At 49.2% G+C, this 22,564-nt stretch overlaps 1 protein-coding gene across 7 annotated transcripts in view; it reads right to left on the minus strand.

Annotated features, from left to right (window-relative positions):
- Positions 1–48: 48 nt before the first annotated feature.
- TANC1 (tetratricopeptide repeat, ankyrin repeat and coiled-coil containing 1) overlaps positions 49–22,564 on the minus strand; it is a 230,222-nt gene continuing 207,706 nt past the window's right edge. For all 7 annotated transcript variants that reach the window (XM_029225497.1, XM_029225499.1, XM_029225498.1 and 4 more), the window contains 8 exons: positions 13,027–13,160; positions 11,316–11,439; positions 10,782–10,957; positions 7,681–7,813; positions 6,207–6,298; positions 4,403–4,549; positions 3,389–3,489; positions 49–2,731 (listed from right to left, as the gene is read on the minus strand). In XM_029225497.1, coding sequence (XP_029081330.1) covers positions 1,294–2,731; positions 3,389–3,489; positions 4,403–4,549; positions 6,207–6,298; positions 7,681–7,813; positions 10,782–10,957; positions 11,316–11,439; positions 13,027–13,160 — 2,345 coding nt within the window. In that variant the 3' untranslated portion in view covers positions 49–1,293. The remainder of the gene's footprint in view (positions 2,732–3,388; positions 3,490–4,402; positions 4,550–6,206; positions 6,299–7,680; positions 7,814–10,781; positions 10,958–11,315; positions 11,440–13,026; positions 13,161–22,564) is intronic.

The following is a 22,564-nucleotide window of genomic DNA, read 5'->3' on the forward strand; positions in this document are numbered from 1 at the left end:
TAGAACATGCAAATATATGGCTTTAAGATTAACTACCTGAAATAGTTATATTTACAAGTCTGAATACAACTTGGCTATATGATATATACAACATGTGGCTATAAAGTAATGACTATAATAAAACGAAAGCAATAACCAACCACACCTTAAGTATCCGAATTAAATATTGTCATTAGAGGACCTTGGAAGGTTTGTTCCAGGAGTGCTATCATTGATAAAAGCAGTTTGGGGACCAACTGAGAGCTAATTTACCTGTCACCGAGAATGCTGTATTCTTGGTATTTTAGCCCAAATTCAACTTAACCAATCATGATTCCAAATGGTTTATACTGTTTCCAGATATTAAAAACACCTTGAAGCGGGAATATAGTTCCAAAAAAAGGAACCATAACACAGAAATAGGTGTTTAATCTTTTTAAGGGAACTGCTATAAAGGGAACAATACTTGGATGTTCTTATATTTTGCTTAAAAAACAAAAAAAGTGAGCCATATAACACGTATAGTCACATTCAGCTAGAAATATACTCAGGTCTTTCATATATATATATATATATATATATATATATATATATACACGCGCACATACACACTGACCCTTGAACAACAAAGGTTTGAACTGTGCAGGTCCACTTATACACGGATTTTTTTTTTCCCCCCGGTCAATACATACTACATGATCCACGGTTGGTTGAATACGAGGATGTGGAACCCTCCACAGGGCCGACTAAAAGTCACACTGTACATTTTTGACCATACAGGGGATGGACGCCCCTAAGTCCCGTGTTGTTCAAGGGTCAACTGTATGTGTACGTGCATATATATATAAATTAAGATTTGACTCATTGGAACTGTAACTTGAAAATTCCATCTTTTCCAGAACATATCAGCTGGATATTATGTCATGAGTTAAACTTATCACTAGACATTTACATTATCTAAGAAATAATATGATCTTACCACATAGCAAAGGCTAGGAGAAAAGTGATAAAAACCAAACAATTTCAAAAGAGAGAAGCATGAGTTAATGTCTTCTTGGCTGTCTTAAATTTTTAACTTAACAGGCATAACTAGTTGTAGTTTTCAATTCTGGTTAGCATTCTTGTTTCTGGTGACTTCTATCTATCAAAGAAATTTAATCCCACATTTTCAATATATCAATGGCATCTGATCCACCCCCAAGGGAAAAATAAATATGTGACTAAAGAGTAATTTTTCTCACAAACAACCATTTAATGACTACCAGGAGCCAGCACACCATTTTCCAAATACCACACATGGGTCTCCCTTACGGCTCACACGTTTGATTCTATGAATGATCGCTTTGGTTTTGCTGAAGGGAGTTGACTCCTGTGGGCTTCACTGCTGATGTGAGACTGCTGTTTAGAGAGACTTTCCTGATACGCATGAGAAACAGTCTTAGTTATCCGGCTGTCTTGGCAGTGGACTGGAATTTGGCACTTCTTTTCTTCTAGCTCCTTCCCCTGGGCCCCGTTGTGGACCCCTCCACCCAGAGTAGACACAGAACGGGTTTTGGCTTGGCTACTGTATCCTCCCGCTTGTTTGAGAGAGGGCTTCTCAGAGCTTGAGGCCTGCAGGCCAGCCGCGGAAGGCATGTTCGTCGGCAGCCCCTCCGGCACCGCGCAGTGCCAGGCGCAGCTGGGAGGGTGGCTCTGCTGCTGGAACCTCGCTGTCTTGTCCATGATGCCCATGAACGGAGTACTGCGCGGCCTGTGCTCAGCTGGGCCACTCGGAGCCTGGCTACCAACCCTGTCTTTCATTCGAGCATCTGGTCCTTGGACCTTGAAGCCCTCTGAAAAACTGCTGCTTGAAGCCAAACTACTGGTTGAACTTGACATCTTGATGCTGCTTGACGGAGAACCGGAAGAGCCTGAGCTGGTGAGGGAAGCCGGGTGTCGCACGTCGCTGCAGCTCACAGGCCCGCCTGGGTTTAGAGGGGCTACATCCACAGCCACGGTGGCACGAGACAGAAGCCTCTCTGCAGTTTTTATCTTACTCGGTAAAGGATACGCAGCGTCACCCTCACTGGGCTGCAGCTGGACGCTGGGGCTGGGCCCCAGCCGATCTCCCGAGTGGCTAGAAGCTGCTCCCGCAGGGAAGGTGCCTGTTCCCTCCAGATGCTGGTTTCTGCTTCCAGCGGCAGGGGTGGCAGAGAGTCTTCCAGGCATGGGACTCGGGGGAGGATTCTGCGAAGAGACCTGCGTTTTCGAGCTAGCGTTTCTCACGCCAGCTTGCCCAGAACCCAGGTGCTGGCTGGTTTTCACGATCTGCGCCTGCTTGGTGGGCTGCACCCTCAGCCCCGGCTGAGCGGCCGGCTCCCTCGGGGGCTTGCTCATCCCCAGCCGATTCTGTGGCGATAGCGGCCTCATTTTGGACTGGAGCCCTTCTTGAAGGTTTCGGATGTATGGGGAGGGGGCAGAGGAGGGCGGCTGGGGCCTGGGAGCAAGGGGAACGGATTCTTCCTGTGGAGAAGTCTCCTCCTCTTCAGCCTCCTCGAGGTGAAAGCAGTCGTTCAGGCCGGGGGTCGGGGCGTCCTCCTCGTGGTCCGAGTCGGCGGGGGGCGCTGGCGGCGGGCACTGCTGCTTCTGCTGCTGGCTCCTCTGGAGCTGCCTGCATTCCTCTTCTACGCGCGCCAGGAGCCTCCTGATCTCCTGGTTGGTGGGACAGAGCTTCACGGCTTCCCGCAAGTCAGCCAGAGCGGCCGTGAACTGCCTTTATATTAAAAGAGACGATATAATTACAGGCCATGTAAGAACAAGCTCTGAACGTAACTGTTCATAAAGCAGCTCTGCTAAAAGAAAAGAGAAGGTAGCTGAGTGAGTTCTGCACAGTCACGGTGTGGACGGACCCCACGTCCGTCCTCGGCCGAGTGGGAGCACTGAACTCTAACCCGGACCTGAGCGGCTCCGGGGCCCTGCTGTCTCTATAAAGACCACTGGGCTGGGGTGAGCGCAGGCAGAAAGCAGTGGGGATCAGAATCCTCTTAACGTCACCTTCCCCATCCCTCTCACCACATCCACCTACAACTCAAGACCTATGGACTCCACCCAGCCTCCCCGCCGCCGCCTCCCGGCGTCTCTAGTTGGCGGTCTCACTGGTAACATGGACTAAGCTAGGAACTTTATGTTGCAGATGTCAACTGTGGGGATAGTTACTGAGATGTCTGGAGAAAATAAAAAGTTTAGCCGTTGCTAATGACAGCCACTGCTGCGCCTTCCGGAAGCTAGCTGTTCAGTATTACAAGGGAGGAGAGGCACTGAGCGATGCTCGTGCATCAGAAGCCCCCAGAGTCAAAGCAGCAGCTTTGATGTCAGAGAAAGATAAGCAGGCTTCTCTATTCACAGTCACATATCTAACCCCAGACGGTACCTGCTGCTCCTCTTTGCTCTCGCTCTGGCATAAAAGGCTTCATAGGACTTTGGTTTCAACTCGAGAGCCTTGGAAGCAAATTCTTCTGCCATGCCGAAGTCCTGGTATCAATATTTAAATACACAAGTCAGAAGCAGCACTGAAACATGATTACAGGCAACCTTTTAATAAGAGTTTTGCTCTAGAGGTTAGTAGAGAAGTGGGACACGTTTGGAGCGAGATGAAGGGGAAGGTAAGTTGGTTTTCTTGTTGTGAAGTTAGGAGACAGTTATAGCTTATTAATGTTCTTACAAGAAGAATCCCACAGAGAAGCAAAAATCGGTGACTCAGGAGAGTCAGTGACTCGAGAGAGAGAGTGGTGGTGGAAGCAGCGCAGCAGAGGTGAGGGCCGATGGGAGCCCGCCCCCGGGGGGAGGGGGAGCCTCAGAGGGGCCCGGACACTGCAGCACCTGCGGCAGGAAGGTGGGCAGAGCACGTGGGCATAGAAGCAGGCAGGTCACAGATTTGGTGGAGGGAGGATGAGGTTTAAAAGAGAAAAACAAAGAAAGTGGTACTGAAACAAATCTAGTTACTAGTTACAAGTTAACTGTGAGTTAACTACGATTAATTACAAATTAGCCAGTTCCTGGCTTACCCTCTGAGCAAACATAACAACACTAGGCTGATGATAACACATTTGTGGTGAACTTTACAATGATGCCCTTTCCTTCTGAATCTGGGCACAGCCGCTCGTGCCGGCAGCGTGCAGTTGGGCAGCGGTGGAGGAGCAGTTTGCATGTGCTTGTCATCACTGAGGCAGAGAAACTACGTCCATGTGCACTCCCTCAACACCTTGGGAGGTGGGTGGTGCTGTGATCTAATGATGGTCACCCCAGACAAGCAGCTCCCCATGCGCCAGGTTCACAGAAAAGTGCAAACAAACCAGACAGGAGGTCTCATGATTTGGTCTGTAGAAGGGCAGGCCTTCACCACTGTGAGAACAGCTAAAGGACTGCAATAAGGGGCCCGGCTTACATTTGTTTTTCTTCGGCAACGAGACAAATTGAGATAGAGGGAAATCCTTAGCTCATTGAACGGTCTCATGTCCTCTCCGAATCCTTCTCGAGGAAACTTCCTTAAGGCATACTGGTACCTCTGGGCTGCCTCTTTCATCTTCCCTTTCTAGGATTCAAAAATCAGAGAAATTTATCGTTTCCAGAGGCTCCAAGATGAATAAAGATCCTGATGAGGACAGGCCACGGCCAGAACCAGTCCACTGACTGGCCTGGACACGCAGCTTCACTGCCCGCCTAGGCGTCTGCCACCAGAGCTGGGTTTACAGGAAGGGATCTGTAAATTGCCAAACCCATAACCATCAATCTTAATTAAAACATCAGATTATCTTCTCTGTTACATATTTGTGACAACCATTTCATGAATGATCTCTCATCTAAAGATACTTTAATGCAGAGTGTAACAGATATCAAATGGAGAAACCACGCCGTCCCTAAAGCAAGTAGAGTCTTGTGGATAAACCTAGAGCTGCTGTAGAATGATAATTTTTCTTTTAAGAGGAGCTAAAGCACGGGCTTTAAAACTCAGCACAGCACTGCACGTCATTTTCAAGGCTAAAGAAATCCATTTGCTCTGTTGGTTCTGTTGCACAGCAGGTATGAAGTCTGTCGAAAATGGCTAATAATTGCCTACCAACATTCATGTTAAAACCACTTCAAAGCCACAACGATACACACTCTGAACTCAATTTCAAACTGATTCCAGGCCAGGAACCCTGCTGGGTCATGCTGTATGCCTATTTATTTGTTGTTATTAAAAAAGAAAAGGAAAAACTAAAACATAGAAAGTACAGCAGCTTCATGCCAAAAAGGATTAAAATGGTCATGATGTAGTTTTTTGTTTTCATCATCTTTTAATTCTGTCTAATCACAGACCTGGAAAGAAAAGTGATCTATGGAAATGGCCTGAGCATCTCTCTAAACTCGGGGTTGGCAAACTACGGTTTCTGGGCCAAACCCGGCCTGACACCTGTTTCTACAAACACAGTTTGACTGGGACACGGCCTGGCTCATTTGTCTGTGTGTTATCTTGGCTGCGTCTGTGCCACAAGAGCAAAGCTAGAGGGCTGTGGCAGGGACCACAGAGCAAAGCCTGACATGGTTACTACCTGGCTCTTTCCAGATGAAGTGTACTGCCCTCTGATCTAAACTGCATGTGTTAGTTTGAACATTTTTACTTTAAAGTCAAATTTACTAATCTTTAAATTGTCTTTCCATTTCTAAGGGAAAATGAGAAAAAGAAATTAATTCCACCTCCTGAGTAACTGAGTGTTATCTATTACTTGACTGTTTTAAGTAAAAATCTCTCCAGAAACAGTTTCAAATTCCAGAAGCTTACAGACATTAAGATAATAAAGGCTTGGGAGGTTTCATGATTCTTTTCTTCTGAAAATGTCTCCTGAGTGTTCCTTTCCCATGTCTCATGATTCCAAGCACCAAGGAATTTCCTCTAGGATGTGCCTGTTAAACAAGAAGCACCTCTGCCTTCGTATCAAGGCTTCAGGCTGTAAGTCACAGTTACAGCCCCAAGGATTCGTTCAGAAATAATGGTTCGCAAACACAAAGAGGAGTGCTTTCCACATTGAAGATTCTGCTGTGAGGATATCAAATCCTGGGCACAAGGCTAGGTTAGCACTTCCCAGAACTTCTATTAGCTAAGCTATATGTATTCTGTGCAGTAGCACAGCTACATCCATTATACCGCAAACTAAGAGGCTGCTCATAGGTTGTTTACAGGACCACAAGAAAAGGGCGACACCACTTACTTTGTACATCAAGTTTCCTTCCTCCATCAATTTCTGTAAAAGTATAATCAGAATATCAGGTTTGGAAGTAGCCATCGCCCAAGCAGCATTTCCTGCAAAATAAACATGTGTTCAGAGACATTCCAGTGGGCCTGGAGCAAAGGAGCTCGATGCTTCCGTGTCCCCGTCACAGCTAAGCCCACAAACAGCAGAGAACCCAGCTGCAGAGGACACTGTAGCGTGTCCTGCAGGCGTATTGTCCTGCGTGACAATACAGCGAAGGGAAGGGAGCATTTAGCAGGGAGTTGCACCACGCACACCCCGTCACTTGGGGGGACAAGAGTACTGGGACACGCAAGCATCAGCGCAGCCATGAGCCACCCCTCCTTTCTATGGGGATTTGCTTCCCAATCATCTCTTTAGTTCCCTGCAGCGCTGTCAGGACCACGCGCAGGTGGAGGCGAGGCTTCTCAGCGTCTCTCACACTCGCTGCAGAGTCACCACCAAATCCACTCTGAGACGCCAGCTCTGGCCCTGCTGCCCTCCTCCCACCATCCCCGCCCTCGGCCTCCCTGTTCCCGCCTGTGTCTCCTCCTCCCCCGGCGGACGGCACAGCCACAACCTGTCTAAGCCTCTTCCAAACACGCACAGGGAGCAACGCTTAAGGGCATGGCCTCAGGAGTCGGACTCAGGTTCAAGGTGACCTGCCGCTCACTATGACCTCAGGGGAGCTATTCACCATCTTCAGGCCTGGGGTTCCTCCTCTGTAACATGATGCTTTCATCATTCCCTACTTATAGGGTAGGTGAGGATGAGATAAGTTAAAACATGCAACTGCTCAGAATAGCTCCTGATACCATGAGCTCCTTAATAATGTCATTTCACCACCTTCATCGCAGTCCCCTCCCCAGAACTGCTGGCAGCCAAAGGTCTGGCGTGAGACCAGAAAAGACAGTGCCGTATGGGGCACTCTTCCCTGCACTCCAACCTCCTCAGAGCTCTGGCCCCTGCCTGACATTATCCTCAAGTCACCCCGTCTCGTCTCCAGTAAGCCCCGAGAGCTCTCCCTCCCAGAACCTGTGCTAGGGTTGCCGCTGCCCTTCCCAGCGGACTAACCGCCCCTCCCGAACAGCAGTCCTCGCACTTGTGGCTCATTACAACCGCCCTCCAGCTCCTGCCCACCCGCCCTCGGGCCCTCCCCACAGAGGCCCCCGGAACAGCTCCCGCTGTGGCTCCCACGCATCCCCAGCACCCCCAGGGCTGGGCTGTCCTTCAACACTGGCCTCTGCTTTCTGCCCACGTGGGCTGTAATAATATGAGTCTTTTACACACTCTGAATGACTGTGATTAACTGAGCCTTAGAGAGGGACAAAAAAAATCTTCACACGCCTGACATCTTACTTCTTAACCCGGGAGCAGGTGGGTACGGTCCCTCGCGTACTCTAAAATCTGAAGCTACCCTCCCTCTCGCTGGTGAACTGCAGAGTTTACTGACCTAACTTGGCTCCTTTTCTCAGCAGTGTAATCACTACAGATGTGTTTCGACAACCGATGGCTCTGTCCAAGGGCCGCATGCCGCTGTGGTCCACGTGCTCGATCACGGCCCCCTTGTCGACCAGGTACAGCACCTGCAAAAGGGAGACACAGGCCCTGAGGGCGCGGGTAGCAGGAGCCCTCACCTTGCCCGACGCTGCAGCTGGTGTAGGAGCTGGCAGTCTTAGCTTCACTCTGGTCTCAGATGCTTCTGGCCTAACGGGATCTTAGAAGGGAAATGAAGTTGACATAGAACAGAGCAGAGGAGCTGCAATCCACAGCTCAAACCCACTCTGCTAAAGTGATTTTGATGTTGGCAATGAGACAGGCAGGTGGATGTTCCCAGGGCGGGATGTGTGTCTGTGCACCCACAGACCACAGACAGTACACACACACTATCACCTGTCTGTCTCACCCCACTTCCCAGGCCACAGAGACGAGACACAGTCACCTTTTCATCTCCAATTACTTAGGAGGCAGGCTTCTGCCATAGCTCCAACATGCTGGCAGGTCATGGCAATGGCACTTCAGAAACACTCAGACCCACACAGCCTGGGTACAGAAGCTGGAAAGACCAGGATCAACTGGACCCGATTATAACTCACTTTAGGGCTTAGGAAAGAGACCTGAGCATGGGCACTGTAAAGGTGGCAACTTTGAGACCATGGTACAAAGACTGCCTTGATGTGATAAAACAGCTGTCACTTGGACTAAACAGAGAACAACAGGGAAAACCATGCTGGCCACTAAAATTGCTCTATTCACTGGAAAAGTCTGTAGCCTGCTTAGATTTTCACGTGGATCTAGTAGATCCTATCAGTCCACCAGCTGTTCAAAATGACACTAGAGGGATTAACATCCAGAATATATAAAGAACTCCTATAACTCAACAACAAAAACCTCAAAAACCCAATTTAAAAATAGGCAAAGGCTGTGATAATCCGTAATGGAAAAGAATATGAAAAAGAACATATATATATACGTATATATATATGTGTGTGTAACTGAGTCGATTTGCTGTATAGCAGAAATGAACACATTGTAAATCAACTATACTTCAATAAAATTTTAAAAATAGGCAAAGGGGCTTCCCTGGTGGCGCAGTGGTTGAGTCCGCCTGCCGATGCAGGGGACACGGGTTCGTGCCCCGGTCCGGGAAGATCCCACATGCCACAGAGCGGCTGGGCCCGTGAGCCATGGCCGCTGAGCCTGTGCGTCCGGAGCCTGTGCTCCGCAACGGGAGAGGCCGCAACGGTGAGAGGCCGGTGTACCGCAAAAAAAAAAAAAAAAAAAAAGAAAAAAATAGGCAAAGGATCTGAATAGATATTTTTCCAAAGGTGACATACAAATAGCCAATAAGCATGTCAGAAGATGCTCATCATCACTAGAGAACTGCAAATCAAAACAACAAGCTATTAACTGTTAGGATGGCTGCTATCAAAGAAAAGAACGAAACAGAAAATAAGTGCTGGAGAGGGTGTGGAAAAACAGGTAGCCATGTGCACTTTTGGTGAGAATGTAAAATGATGCACCCACTATGGACACAGCATGAAGCTTCCTCAAAAAATTAAAAATAGAATTACCCCTCGATTGAGCAATCTTACATCTGGGTATCTATCCAAAAGAATGGATAGATCTCGAAAAAATCTTCAGGCTCTTGAAGAGATATTTGCACACCCATGTTCGTAACAGCACTACTCATAATAGCCAAGAGGTGGAAGCAACCCAAGTGCCCAATGATGGATGAATGGATTAACAAAATGTGGTAAACACATAAATGGGATATTATTCAGCCTTAAAAAAGGACATCCTGACGTATGCTGTAACATGAATGAACCTAGAAGACATTATGCCAAGTGAAATAAGTTAGTCACAAAACGACAATATTGTATGATTCCACTTGTGTTCAGGGACCTAGAGCTGTCATTCACAGAGACGCAAAGTAGAAAGGTGTTTGCCGGGAGTGGGGGGGTAACGAGGTTAACTGTTTAATGGGTGCAGTTTCAGTTTTACAAGACAAAAAAAGCCTGGACTTTGGCTGCACAACGATGTGAAATGTATGTAACACTACTGAACTCTTCACCTAGAAATGGTTACGATGGTAAATTTTATGTTATGTGTTTTTACCAAAATTTTTTTTAAATGACGCTTAGAATGCTAAGATCTTTCACTCTTCCCTAATGTTGATAAACTATAGGATCTGGTAATGTAACATAAGTTGCAAAAGAAAAGTGTGGAGATGTGAGGTTCAGTTAAATAGCTGTTTCTGAAAATCGACATTTAAGTACAGTTTATAACGTCCAGGAGATTGAAACTATTTAACTGTAACATGTAAAACCATCAGGCACAGACGTGCAGGGTGGGGATGGCTTCTGCTCCAAGGTCCACAGCCCCCAGCGATACAGTACCTGTCTGTCTAGCTAATCCTCACCTTAGACACACGTAACGATTCATGAATGATAATTCTCAAGGAGAAATGAACATTCCTCCAGCACCTGCTTGGTGCCTGGGATACGGACACTGACAAAGTGGTTTTTGCCCTGAAAGACATCTTGTGGTTTTTAGTTTATTAAGGTTTTATCCCTTCCTTCCTCAGTTAGACTTGGGCCTTTGGCAAAGAGATAAAGACAGTGCCCAAAGCATTTTCTATTATTTCTAGACAAAGCCACATCAATTTAAAAACAAACCAACTGATTATTTGATGAGTAATTTCTCACATATATAAAAGTGATTTTTAAATGATCTATACAGGCATTCTATTTACATGGAAACTAAGAAAATGAAATGACATATGCACGTGTGTACACATATTCATGTATGTGCATGCAGTTTGTAATCATGGAATTTTAAGCCTTTAAAGTCTATTAAAATCTTTACCCCAGGTCTGGAACAGACTGCGTGCCACAGAATTAGAGGAAAACGAAAGCCACCCCACAGCACACGCGTATGACCCGGCCACACGGGGCCAGCGTCATGCACACTTGGGGATGGCTCAGCTCCCGAGTCTCCACACGGCCCAGTCCGCCTGGCACAGGTGGGGAGCATGGCCGCCGCGGTACCTACGGTCTCCGCATCGCCGTAGAAGGCGGCCAGGTCCAGGGGGCTGCGACCGTTCTTGTCCGTCTGGTCGATCTTGGCTCCTTCCTCCACCAGGAACTGGACCACAGCCCTGTGCCCTTTCAGACAAGCCCAGCTTAATGCTGACAGACCCTCTTTGTCCAGAGAAGAAAGGGCGGCACCTGAAAGACAAGCCCATTCACAGAACATGACCGTGGAAAGACAAGGCCAGAGGCAGACCCTTTCACACCCGCAGGGGCCTGGCCTAAACAGCATCTGAAGCCAAGGGTGAAGTGATCGTCCCTGCTGCAGCTGGGTAAAGGGTACGTGGGATGCGTCCCTATTCCCTCTACTTGTGTGCAAGGTAAAAAATTTCCATGACAAGAACACTTAACAAAAAGATTTTTTCAAAAACAAAACAAAGACAACAACAAAAAAAACAAAAAAACAAAATCAGAAAGTACTAAACGAGTCTGCCAAAGCTCTTGTCCTTGTCCCTCCAAGACAGTCCCACGCGGGGGGGTGGGACAGTGCGGCTACCTTTCGAAAGGAGAAATTCCACGGTGCTCAAGTGCCCTTCACAAGCAGCCACCATGAGGGGCGTCCGGCCCTGCTTGTCACTTAGGTTCACGTCACAGCCACGGTCCAACAACAACCTCACGATCTGAAAGAAACACTCGGGATTACACGCTTCCTTGCTGCCCCTTGAATCACGTGCTCTCTACTCAGGATGGTTTTTCCACCTTTCAGAGTAGTGAAAGGACTCTCCTCTTTTTAAAAACCCCTGTAAGTCGTGTGATCCATGGGGCCTGTAAAATCTTTCTATTGTATTCCTTTGAACAGACTCTTCTTCCAATATATCTTCTCTTTAACAAGCCTAATTCATTACTATGTCTGTAAAACTTGCACACACAAGGCAGAAATTTGGAGAAGGGAGGATTCCAAGCACAGTCAAGTGATGACAGGACAGCCACTACGGGGCACGTGGGGTAGCTGAGCAGAACTAAAGGGAAGGCACCACAGCCACGGCCCCATGGAGGGGCTGACACCACGTTCCTGCAGCAGGCGGATGCGGCACGGGCAATGGATGAGAAAACACTCACCCACCCTCTCCCCTCAGCAGTCTGCTTCCTGAGGCTTAGGACTGGGGGACCTTCATAGCAGGTGATTTTTGGCCAAGCTTCCTGGAGGAGTTTCAGCCTCCAAGTTATGCCTTTAAACAGTACATGGTGAGAAGGGGGAAAAAACCCCAGAGAGGGGTCTCCTACAATGACCATCCTGGAGGGAACTGCTCTGTCCAGGGGGTTGTGGTCCAGCCTCTCTCCCTCTGGCACCACGCTTGTTTTATTGCCACCACAGCAGAAGGTGGCATATTCCCACTGCTCTCTTGTTCCTGACACACTAACATATGTCTCCAGACTTCCCCATGACTTAGGGAACACAGAGAACAGGAGAGAGGATTATTAGCTAGGGCATCTCAAGGACTTGTGAGAGAGGCAGGGAGTGGCCGGTACAAACCAAGCTCTTAGAAACGGGAAGGAGAAAAGCCAGAATCTCGGTGGGGCACCCTCACAGCTCCTACCAGCAGAGCTAGCAGGAACCGGAAGGGTTGAGACTCCACACTGTGAACTTGGGCCTAGAAAATTCCTTCTATAATGGACATGATGGTGAAATCCATCTGTCTGTTTGCAGCTGTGTGTAACCTGGTGCCAGCCATGGGGTAGATACATGGTCACTGTTTACAAAATGAAGGAATAAATGACTGAACCACTGCTATCAAGGACCCCTTGCTCCCTTAATTAGACTAAAAGCAACGATGCGTCGCTCCTTGTAAAAGAAACCAGCCTGAATCACAGTGCAGGACCAGAGGGAAAAGGCTTCCCCTCCCAAGGAGCACAACAAGTCCACTCTTCTCCCAAGCCTGCTGGACAAGTGGGTTGCACAACCACAGCAGCCACTGTGTTACACCAAGTCTTCTGCTGTCAGGACAGGGTGCACCCATTCCATTTCCCCTCCCCGGTTATGGGGAAGCAGCTGTGGGTCTCTGACCTGGTTACCAGCCTTGCTCCCAGTTACCAGCCAATGTGGCTGACTGTGCTAGCCTGTCAAATGTCTGCCTTGATACAGCAGTGCTCACAGCACAAGCAGAAGCCAAGAATGTGAAAAAGACAGGGCCCAGAGCAGGGGAGACGGGCAGTAGCGATCTCTATCCCATTCACTGTTTCTGAAGCACTCGGGGTCCCCCGGGTACCTGCCAATGCCCCTGGCGTGCCGCACAAAACAACGGAGGGACCCCTCTCCTGTTAGTCCGAGACGCAGCAGCTCCACACTCCAGCAGGAGCTCGCAGACCTCCAGCTTGCCTCGTCCTGCAGCGGCCGTCAGGGCTAGAGGGAAGTCACAGGGGGAGGAGTCTGTTAGTATGATGGCCACATGGTAGTGGCTAAAGGTGGCCACAGACTCTCTCACACTCCTCCCACTGAGAGGAGGGGGACCACGTATCCTGCCCCCCTTGAATCTGGGTAGGCTCTGTGACACCTTTTTCTTTCTTTCTTTTTAAAAAAAATTTTTTTTGGCTGTATCGGGTCTTAGTTGCGGCTCGCAGAACCTTTCGTTGTGGCACGCAGGCTCTTCGTTGTGGCATGCCGGCTTCTCTCTAGTTGTGGCGCGTGGGTTTTCTCTCTCTAGTTGTGGCGTGCGGGCTCCAGAGCACGTGGACTCTGTAAGCTGTGGCCCGCAGGCTCCAGAGTGTGTGGGCTCTGTAGTTTGCAGCACACAGGCTCTCTAGTTGAGGCGCATGGGCACAGTAGTTGTGGTGCACGGGCTTAGTTGCTCTGCGGCATGTGGGTTCTTAGCTCCCCGACTAGGAATTGAACCTGCGTCCCCTGCATTGGAAGGCGGATTATTTACCACTGGGCCACTAGGGGAAGTCCCTCTGTGACACCTTTGACCAACAGAACAGAGCAGACGTGATGCTGTGCCAGTGCGTGGGCCCAGGCCCTGAGGTGGGCAACTTCCACTTCCTTGAGCACTCCTTGGAACCAGCTGCCATGCTGTGAGGAAGCCCAAGCAGCCCTGAGGTGAGACCCACTAGGAGAAGCTGTGTGTGGCCAACATCCTAGCAGACAGGCAGCAACACTGTCAACTACGTGCGTGTGTGCCATCCTGGAAAGGGATCTCCAGACACAGTCAAGCCACGCCAGCTAGAGCTGTGAGAGCAGAGATGAGCCATCCCTACAAGCCTGGCCCAAATGCAGATTCAGGAGCCACTAAGCGTTTGTTTTATTGTTGCCTTTTTTCACAGTAAGAGACAACGAGAATATAGGGCCACACAAACATAGAGATCAGTATTACTGTCAAGACCACCTTCTTACCCTAAAGTCACACATTTCAATCAACAGGAGCTAACGATTGCTGAGGCAGTGAGACCATATCACATCGTTCCTGCCTTCAGGGAGCTTAGAATTTCTGTAACAAGTCCAAATCCTGGGTTAAGAATGTCAGCAAAGGAACAAAAGGACAATTAGGCTGTGGAGGGCCTTGAGTGCCCAGGCGAACAGCCCAGTGTGATCCTGAGGCAGGGAGCTGTAGCTGGCAGCAGAGGTGCAGCGGGAAGGTCAGCCGAGGACAAAACGAGAACGGTGTGAAGGGAACGAATGCAGGCCCAGAGTCCTCAGGACACCCTCACAGCAGTGACTGCGCCTCCCCACCCCCAAGGCATGATTCCTAATGGGGGCTGGGGAGGCAGAAAGACGGGTTTGTTAGAAGAGGGGCTCTGCCATGGCATGAACCACTGTCTAGAGGGAAGGACAGTGGCAGGTTGCAGGGACAGCCCCAGGCCAAGACAAAGCTCTTCAGCAGAGGACAGGAAGGGGTGAGGGTGGGAGACGGAGACACAGCAGTTGGGAGTGTCTACAACGCAGAGGGGGAAGGAGAGGGTGGAGCTTGACGCTGGGGCTCCGCTGTAGTCCTAGGGTGACTGCGTCTCTACATACAACCTCACACCTCAAACTTCTGGCTTCCTGAATAAAGTAAGCGTCCCTCCAAATCAGTCAGACGTCTCAGTCTGAAAACTAGGAAGACACAGGAATAGGCCCTTCACAAAAGGTGAAGTCCAAAGGCCAACGAACTTATGAAAAGCGCCCAACCTCACTAGCAGTCCAAGTAATTGAGAAATGGGACCCGCTGCTGGTTGAGGACATACACATCCTTCCACGCAGCAACCCAGGTGTAGATGCGTGCCCGGACGTGCCCCTGGAGCACACGGGGAGGCGTGCTTGTGACAGCCTGAGCTGAAGCAGCCCAGCTGGCTGCGGACAGCCGACCACAGGTCATGGTGCAAACACTACACGGCCACCAAATAAACACCACATGGCTAAATGCAGTGCAACGGGTCCGCCTCCCAAATTTAACAGAGATTCCAAGAAGCAAAACACAGAAGAACACACAGGGCGATAGCTCAGAACTGAGAGCACTGCTGGGCGGTCTCAGGACAGGTCCACAGTGGCCCCCTTTCCGGGAGGGCAGGGCCGGCATCGCTGGGAACCCTGGGTCTCCCGGCGTTGCTGAGACGGGGAGCCAGGGGCTCAGCAATGCAGCTTCCCTGTGTCCTCTCCAGACCCCCTCTCAGGACAGACACCATGCCTACTCCAGCTCTGTCGGCCGACCGTGGTTTACCTCCCAGGACCGCACACACGAAAAGGATGTAAACATGACACCTGGACCTCAGCTCCCTCTCAGGGACAAAGAAGTTGCCAACCGCTTTACTGATTTTCTCAAGACAGGGCAACCAGTAAAAACCACAGACGGGGAGTAGAAGCTATCTTGGGTCTCGACCACGGGTGCCATTCCTATCCGTGTTACACAGACAGGCTCGTTGTCACCCATCGCACATCTAAACTTGTAAATAACTTACAAATAAATACCGTAAACAGACTAGTATGGATATCGGTTTATAGACTGATGCACTGGGCTGGAGGTGGGAGTTCCCATACCCCAAATGTCTGCACATCAGTGGCCAAGTAATCCTGTCTGTCCTGTGAGCTTCTACACTAGTGGGCCGTGGTCCTGCTGCCGGGCATGCCCATCACGGTCTGTTCCTGCCACAGTGTGAATGCTGACGATTCTGAAGTAACGTGGGCCTTGGGGCGCTTTTCTTTACACTGTCTGGATGGGTCTAACACCACATCCCTGCAAGCGGGGGCTTTGTGAGATGGAAGATCTGGACGCTGAGCCACTCCCTGGGCCTGTGGCTCCCTGGCATCCTTCCTGCAATTAGGGAGCCCCTCCTCTGCCGGGAGCGGCCTGTGGCACGGCGCGGGCACTGGCGCTGCAGGCGGGGACGTGGCCAGGCGCAGGCAGGACACCGTGGACGTAATAAGCTCAAGGCTCTTCCGTCCGACGAGGCCCGACGCAGCTGATCACCCTGACGTTCCAGTCTCTTTTATTTGGTAAACAGGTTTCATCCGCATTATAAATGGGGCCTTTAAGTCAGGATTTCTGTTGCAGCTGCCACTGATTTTTTTTTTTTGCAACAGCACATCAAAAATGACAGCCCGGCACTAAAAATAGGGCCCCGTGTTTGAAGGAGGTGCCAGAGGAGCCAGAAGTTAGAACAGCTGACAGTCGGAGGGGAGCGCCGCCCAGGCCCAGAGACAGGGCTGGATTCCCTTCTCCCTTCCAGCCCTATCGGCTGCACTTTTGGTGATTAGCCTTCTTCTGAGATGGTGAAGCACCTACCAGCACAGGCTGGGAGTCTCACACAGCTGGCCTAAAATGGATCACACCTCCCTAATGAGGCTCTCGCTTTCACCCCGATGCCCCAAACAACAGGACCTGTGTTTTCCTTTTTCTACTCAGAGGGAATCTTTTTGGTGCCATCACTCAGGACCCCTGAGTCTAAGGGTGTATCAAGTTCTAGCAGCCACGAGGATTTAAGGATACCATATTCGGAAACAAGCGAGGCTGAAGAATAGTCAACCAGATGCTTAAACAAACAAAACCAGCAGAACTCTGCTCAGGAATTCCAGTTATTCTGCTGAAAAGGCTGTCCTCCGAGCAGACCAGCAGCCCCTAACAAGGGTCAGCGCACTCTGCCTGGCCGGAGAAGGGGGAGGGGCCGGACAGGAGAGAGTGCCTGGGAGAAGGGCAAAGCCTTGGCTTCCGGCCAACGGAATTCAGAGAGGAAGGAGAAAGAAGACCTGGTATGAAACGGGGGCTCTCAAAATCAACCTGAGCTCATGGCGCTTCGTAGGACTCAAACTGAACATAATTTCTTCTACTGCAAAATCCTCAACAAGATGGCATTTCTGTAATTAAATTCCCACGAAGGCATGTGTCATTTTCTGATTAATTTTACCTCGGCCATACTGTCTTCTGTCTTCAGAGCATGAGTACGTTTGTGGTGGCAGATGTGCATTTTAAGAAAACCCAATTGACCCTCAACAATACGAAATCCTCACTGAAAACATCAGTGAGAGATGGTTCCTGGTAAAATGGATCATTTGCAGGAATCTTTTAAGAACTAAAGTTCTCCGGGCAGAGATGTGATTTACAAAAGCCCAACGCCAACTTGCCTGGAACACAGTCATTCCATAAGCAGGGCTGTTTGTGATATTTTATGGCAGGTCTGTCCCTCAGACACACAGGGGTGTGTTCCTGGGCCAGGCCGGCAGGCCTGGGGGCTTCAACAATGGATTGTCACCCCCTCTGCCCACATCCTTCTCTCCCGACTTACAGAAAAGGGTGACAGGTCAGAGCACACGCAGGCGGTCCCTGCTTCTGGACAGTGACCTTTTCATACACCACACAGTGACGAGCCAGCCCACACCCCTAGGCCCCAGCTGAGCACGCGAGCCAGAACAGTGCGCGCCCGCAGAAGCGCGCTTCCTGCCGGCTGAGATGGCGGCCTGGGTCGTGGGCAGCGTGGCTCGGCTTTGCTTCCATACGTGTGTTCACTGGTGTGATTTATTTCCTGACATGCTGGCTCTTCCCATCTTTTATAAAAATGGGTGGAAAATGAATAGTGGTAAGCAGCAGGGGTCTCATAAATGTCATCTAGTTGCGACCAAGATGGAAACCATTAGATGCGACAAAGGCAGTGAAGACAGAAGAACCCTGGCCGGAGGAGAACAAAGGTAAAAGTGCACGTGGAACGCTGGGGAATTCTCAGCTATTTTATCTAAATGCTGAAATGTAATTTGGGATTCTATAATTTTTTAAACCTCTTTGGGAATGGCAGCCCCTCGCCCTGCACTTAACAAATGACCTCTCGAGGAGTTGTCACCCCAGAGGCTAGTCGGCCTGTGTTTTGCTTTGCTGCCCTTTGGGTCTGGGCAGGGCTGCCACTGGTCCCAAAGGCCTCTGAATGAAAGCAGTGCCCTTTCCTCGCCCTGGGAAGTCAGGCAATACCCCCTCCCCCTCCCCCTTCTATGGACAGGGCTGAGATTTATAAAAGTCCAGTATCATAGCCTTGCTTTGTTAAGTATTTCCTTCCTGGCTGAAGGAGGGGAGGGCTTCCATTAGAAGAACAAACTCCTCAACAGCTATAAATTCTTCATCTCCGCAAAGATCTGAATTCTCAACAATGCAAAGGATAAAATAAAAAACAAAGATTGCTCTCACTGAAAAATGCCATTGCACCAGGAGACGAACCCCCAGGAGCCTCCAGCACCCCCAGCCTTGACAGACACCCGTGCTGGGAGGGTGACCTTGCGAACAGGAAGCCGGCTCTGCCCAAAAGCTCTCTGAAGCTCACCAGTGGCTGTTTGGAACACCTTCCTTATTGTTCTGACCCTGCCTCCTCATTCTGCACTTGGCATTAAGTCTCCCAGGAGGGCCTGCAGCTGCAGGCCGGGCTGGGGTCAAGGAGAGGGAATCTCTGTTGACAAGGCAACAGGCAGCAACCAAACCACACATAAAGATGCCCGCACCAAATCAGCCCATTTCCCAATGGACAACTTACAAAGCAAGGCAGAAACCAAACCTGAGGAACCAAGACACCCCTGGCATGTGACCAGTTCTAGAGTAAAAACATGCTGTCGGTCTCTGTACACAGCTTAAATACGAACCTCCAATTACCAAGGAATTTTTTTATAGAAATGTGTCATTGCCACTAAATGGGACTTCCCATGTGACCAAAATTCTTTTCCATCCTTCAAATCCATAAAGGAATTGCAAAGTGACTAAGATTCTGTCACTTAAGCATTCATTTCAATGCTCTATCAAGACCAAAGGTATAGCATAAATCTACTACAATAATTAATATTAACAATCAGCTCCTCACAACCTTTGCAGCATATCGTATCTGTTGAACACTTAGAGCTGCCGAGCTCTGGGCAAAAGACTATGGGTGAGGGCTTCCCTGGTGGCGCAGTGGTTGAGAGTCCGCCTGCCGATGCAGGGGACCCGGGTTCGTGCCCCGGTCCGGGAAGATCCCACATGCCGCCAAGCGGCTGGGCCCGTGAGCCATGGCCGCTGAGCCTGCGCGTCCGGAGCCTGTGCTCCGCAGCGGGAGGGGCCACAACAGTGAGAGGCCCGGGTACCGCACACACACAAAGAGACTCTGGGTAAATTCTTACTTAAGCTTGACAAGAATCCTTCGACAGATTATGATGTCCATTTTACTGAGGTGAAGGAACTGAGTCACATCACTTGCCCTGAACCATAAAGCTGAGTCAGTGTCAGTTAGAAATTAAACCCAAGCAGCTGAAAGAACCTGGAGGCATGCTCTCAATCAGAATAGGAAGGTCCTGGTTATCTGAGACTTTGGGTCCTGGTTCTGCCACCCACTCACTGTGAAACCTTGATGAAATAATTAAATTTCTTTGGACCTCAACTATTTGCACCTATACCATAAGCTTATTAGTCTCTTTCAATGATATGCTTTGTGATTCTAAGGGTCCTAGGTCTGGAGAACTTTTAAAGAAGGACAAGAAAACAGTGCAATGTGAGATTACTGGACAAGATGGCAGAACAGAATGGACCCCGAGCTTACCTCTTCTCACAAGCAAAAGAGGAAGATCCTGACATATTTTAATAATATACTCTGACAGTTGTAAACTGCTTCCTACATGATGCTTCATGGTCCTTCAAATTCATAAATTAATTTAATATACAACTAACTTCTGGGATTTCCCTGGCGGTCCAGTGGTTAAGACTTTGCCTTCCAATGAGGGGGAGGGGTGCAGGTTCGATCCCTGGTTGGGGAGCTAAGATCCCACATCACAAGCCTTGGGGCCAAAAAACCAAAACATAAAACAGAAGCAATATTGTAACAAATTCAATAAAGACTTTAAAAATGGTCCACATCAAAAATCTTAAAAATATATATATATATACACACAAACACACACACACAAACTTTTACAAGGCAAGTACCACTCATCCTGGCTTTGCAGATGAGGAAAACATGGTCCAGAGAAGTTGAACAACTCACCTAAGGTCACACAGCTAGTGGGAGGGAAGACAGGATTTGAAGTCAGGGAGTCTGGCTGGAATCTGAGTTCTTAATTCTCACACTTCTGCCCCTAAGAAGTCTCCTTTTAAAAAATATCCAACTAATCAAACAGACCATGAACGTTGTTTTAGAACAAGGGTACTAGAAAACACTTTTCTTCTCCTGAAGAGCTGTTAAGCTTTCTCCCACAGACAGTAAGAATAATCTGTAATGACTACGTTTCCTTCTAACTCTTCTGGTCACACAGCATCCTACGGCCAAAACAGTAGCTCAACCTAGTAAACATTCAGGACATTATGGCAGGAATATCCCTGCTCTTCCTCATGTCCAATTCCTGACTTCTTCCCCTTTTCTTATATGTATTAATTCAAGTAAGCCTCTTCAAATCCTTTGAGGAATTATGTGTGCTATAAATAACATAATTCAATTTAAGAACAATTTCCTAAACTATGGATGACATAAATCATGTTTCATACGGACTTTGTGCCAAAAATCTATCAGGGGATCGCAGCTTTGACCAGCTGTCACTTGCAAAGTGTGCTGAGAATGTTCACATTTTGGACAGACCCTCTTACGCACCGAATTACGTGAAGCACGTACAACGTGCTCCTTCTTGTGCCCTCAAAGGGCTGGGCGTGCGCTGAGGAGAACAAAGCTATGGGCAGGACCCCACGTGAGGGGTCAGTGTTTAAAAAGGGGGGCAGTTTCGACAAAACCATCCTACACAAGTTGAGATCCAGGCTCAAAAAAAGAGAATCCAAGTATCACTGCTGTAGGAATTTGGAAGAATCAAGGATGATTTTTCTGTGGGAGAGCAGGTAAATCATGTGCAGTCCTGTTAGGAGGGAGTGACCAAAAGAACAAGCAGCCGCGTTTGTGGGTAAAGATGCTCTAAGCTACCAAAATGTAGATGAGCACATGCCTTTCTGGTGAAAGCCCAAGTTTTGTTTTTGCTTTTTTAATGAATAGGAAGGAACTCACTAGAACAAAGGCCTCTGTGTACAGCGAAAGCAGTACGATGAAGGCGGAGCACAGGGTCCTGGTAAGCAGTCAAGCTACCAGTCCATCTACACCTGAAATGCCTCTGCGGGTTTCTATGGGCCCCCACTCCTTGCCCCTCACCTGCCCTGGAGGACAGGGACACACAGGTCCTCTGATTCCGGCTGTCCTCTCAGCAAAGGTCTCCAGAACACACCCACGTCAGGCGCAAACCCCAGGGGTCTGCTAGAGCAGGAAGGGGACAGGGTGTGGACAAACCCAGTCCCTTTGGTTCTTACCCCTCAAATCCTCTCTACTGTTAGGGTGACCCCATGCCCATCTCCCTCCTTCCAGAGCCTGCACTACCCCCTCCCCCAGTACCTACATTACCCTCTTCCCCAGTGCCTACATTACTCAACTTTGTCCCTCCCCTTTCACCGTCCTGGGTTATTCCCCAATTCCCCTCCATTCAGGGTCCAGAGCTCCCCCCCTGCCATCCTCTCCAGGGTTCTGGGTTATCCACCCTTCCCCTCCCTGCCTAGGTCCTGGGTTGCCCCCTCCATCCAGGACCCTGGATCACCCCTCCCCACCTCATTCTGGGTTATCCCCTCCCTCATATCCTCTAAGGTCCTGGGTTACCCCTCCTTCATGCTTTCAAAGGACAACCAAGAACTTCTGCCTTGTTTAGGACTGACAGAAGCCTGGATCTCCACCCATCTTATTATACTTTCCTAAAGCAAACACCAGCAGAGGAAGGAATGCCTGGACAAGGATTTTCCAACAGCAGTACTGGTGAGGGGCTCGGGACCTCCAAAAACATCAGGTATCTTCAGTGTACAAGAGAAGTCACTTGCTTTTCCCTACAAGATACATTTAGTAAATTCCTTCACACAAATTCTCCACATGCCCCAACAAGCAAGAGACCGATTCTTTTCTTTCCAGTCTCTCACCTGAATTCTGCCCTGAGATGTACCTAACCTGTGTGAAGGCCAAACTCAATCCAGTAAGTCTCAAGCATTCTTTAAATTCTTACCAAACAATAGCCCTCCTCTCTCCAAAAGACCTAAGGTGAAATCTGAATAAACAAAGGGTTATTTTTAAATCAACAACAAGGCATCCTGTCGCCTGACAGGCATGCACCGAGTTCTGGGGTGGCTTTGGGTGTGATGAGCTCTGCTGTCCGTGGTCCCTGCAACGAGAGCAGGAGGACACCTCACCCCCAGAAGGACAGGCAGAGCCTCAGAGTGGAAACTGAAGCAGCTGTATGGAGACGAGAGGGAAACTTTTAACACATCAAGGACGAAGTACAACTCATTACCTGGCTTCCTGGCCCCCGTAAGGAAACAGATGTGAGGA

This window comes from Monodon monoceros, unplaced genomic scaffold (genome assembly GCF_005190385.1).
Source record: "Monodon monoceros isolate NGI ecotype Baffin Bay Population unplaced genomic scaffold, NGI_Narwhal_1 Super_Scaffold_16, whole genome shotgun sequence".
In the NCBI taxonomy this organism is placed as follows: Eukaryota; Metazoa; Chordata; class Mammalia; order Artiodactyla; family Monodontidae; genus Monodon; species Monodon monoceros.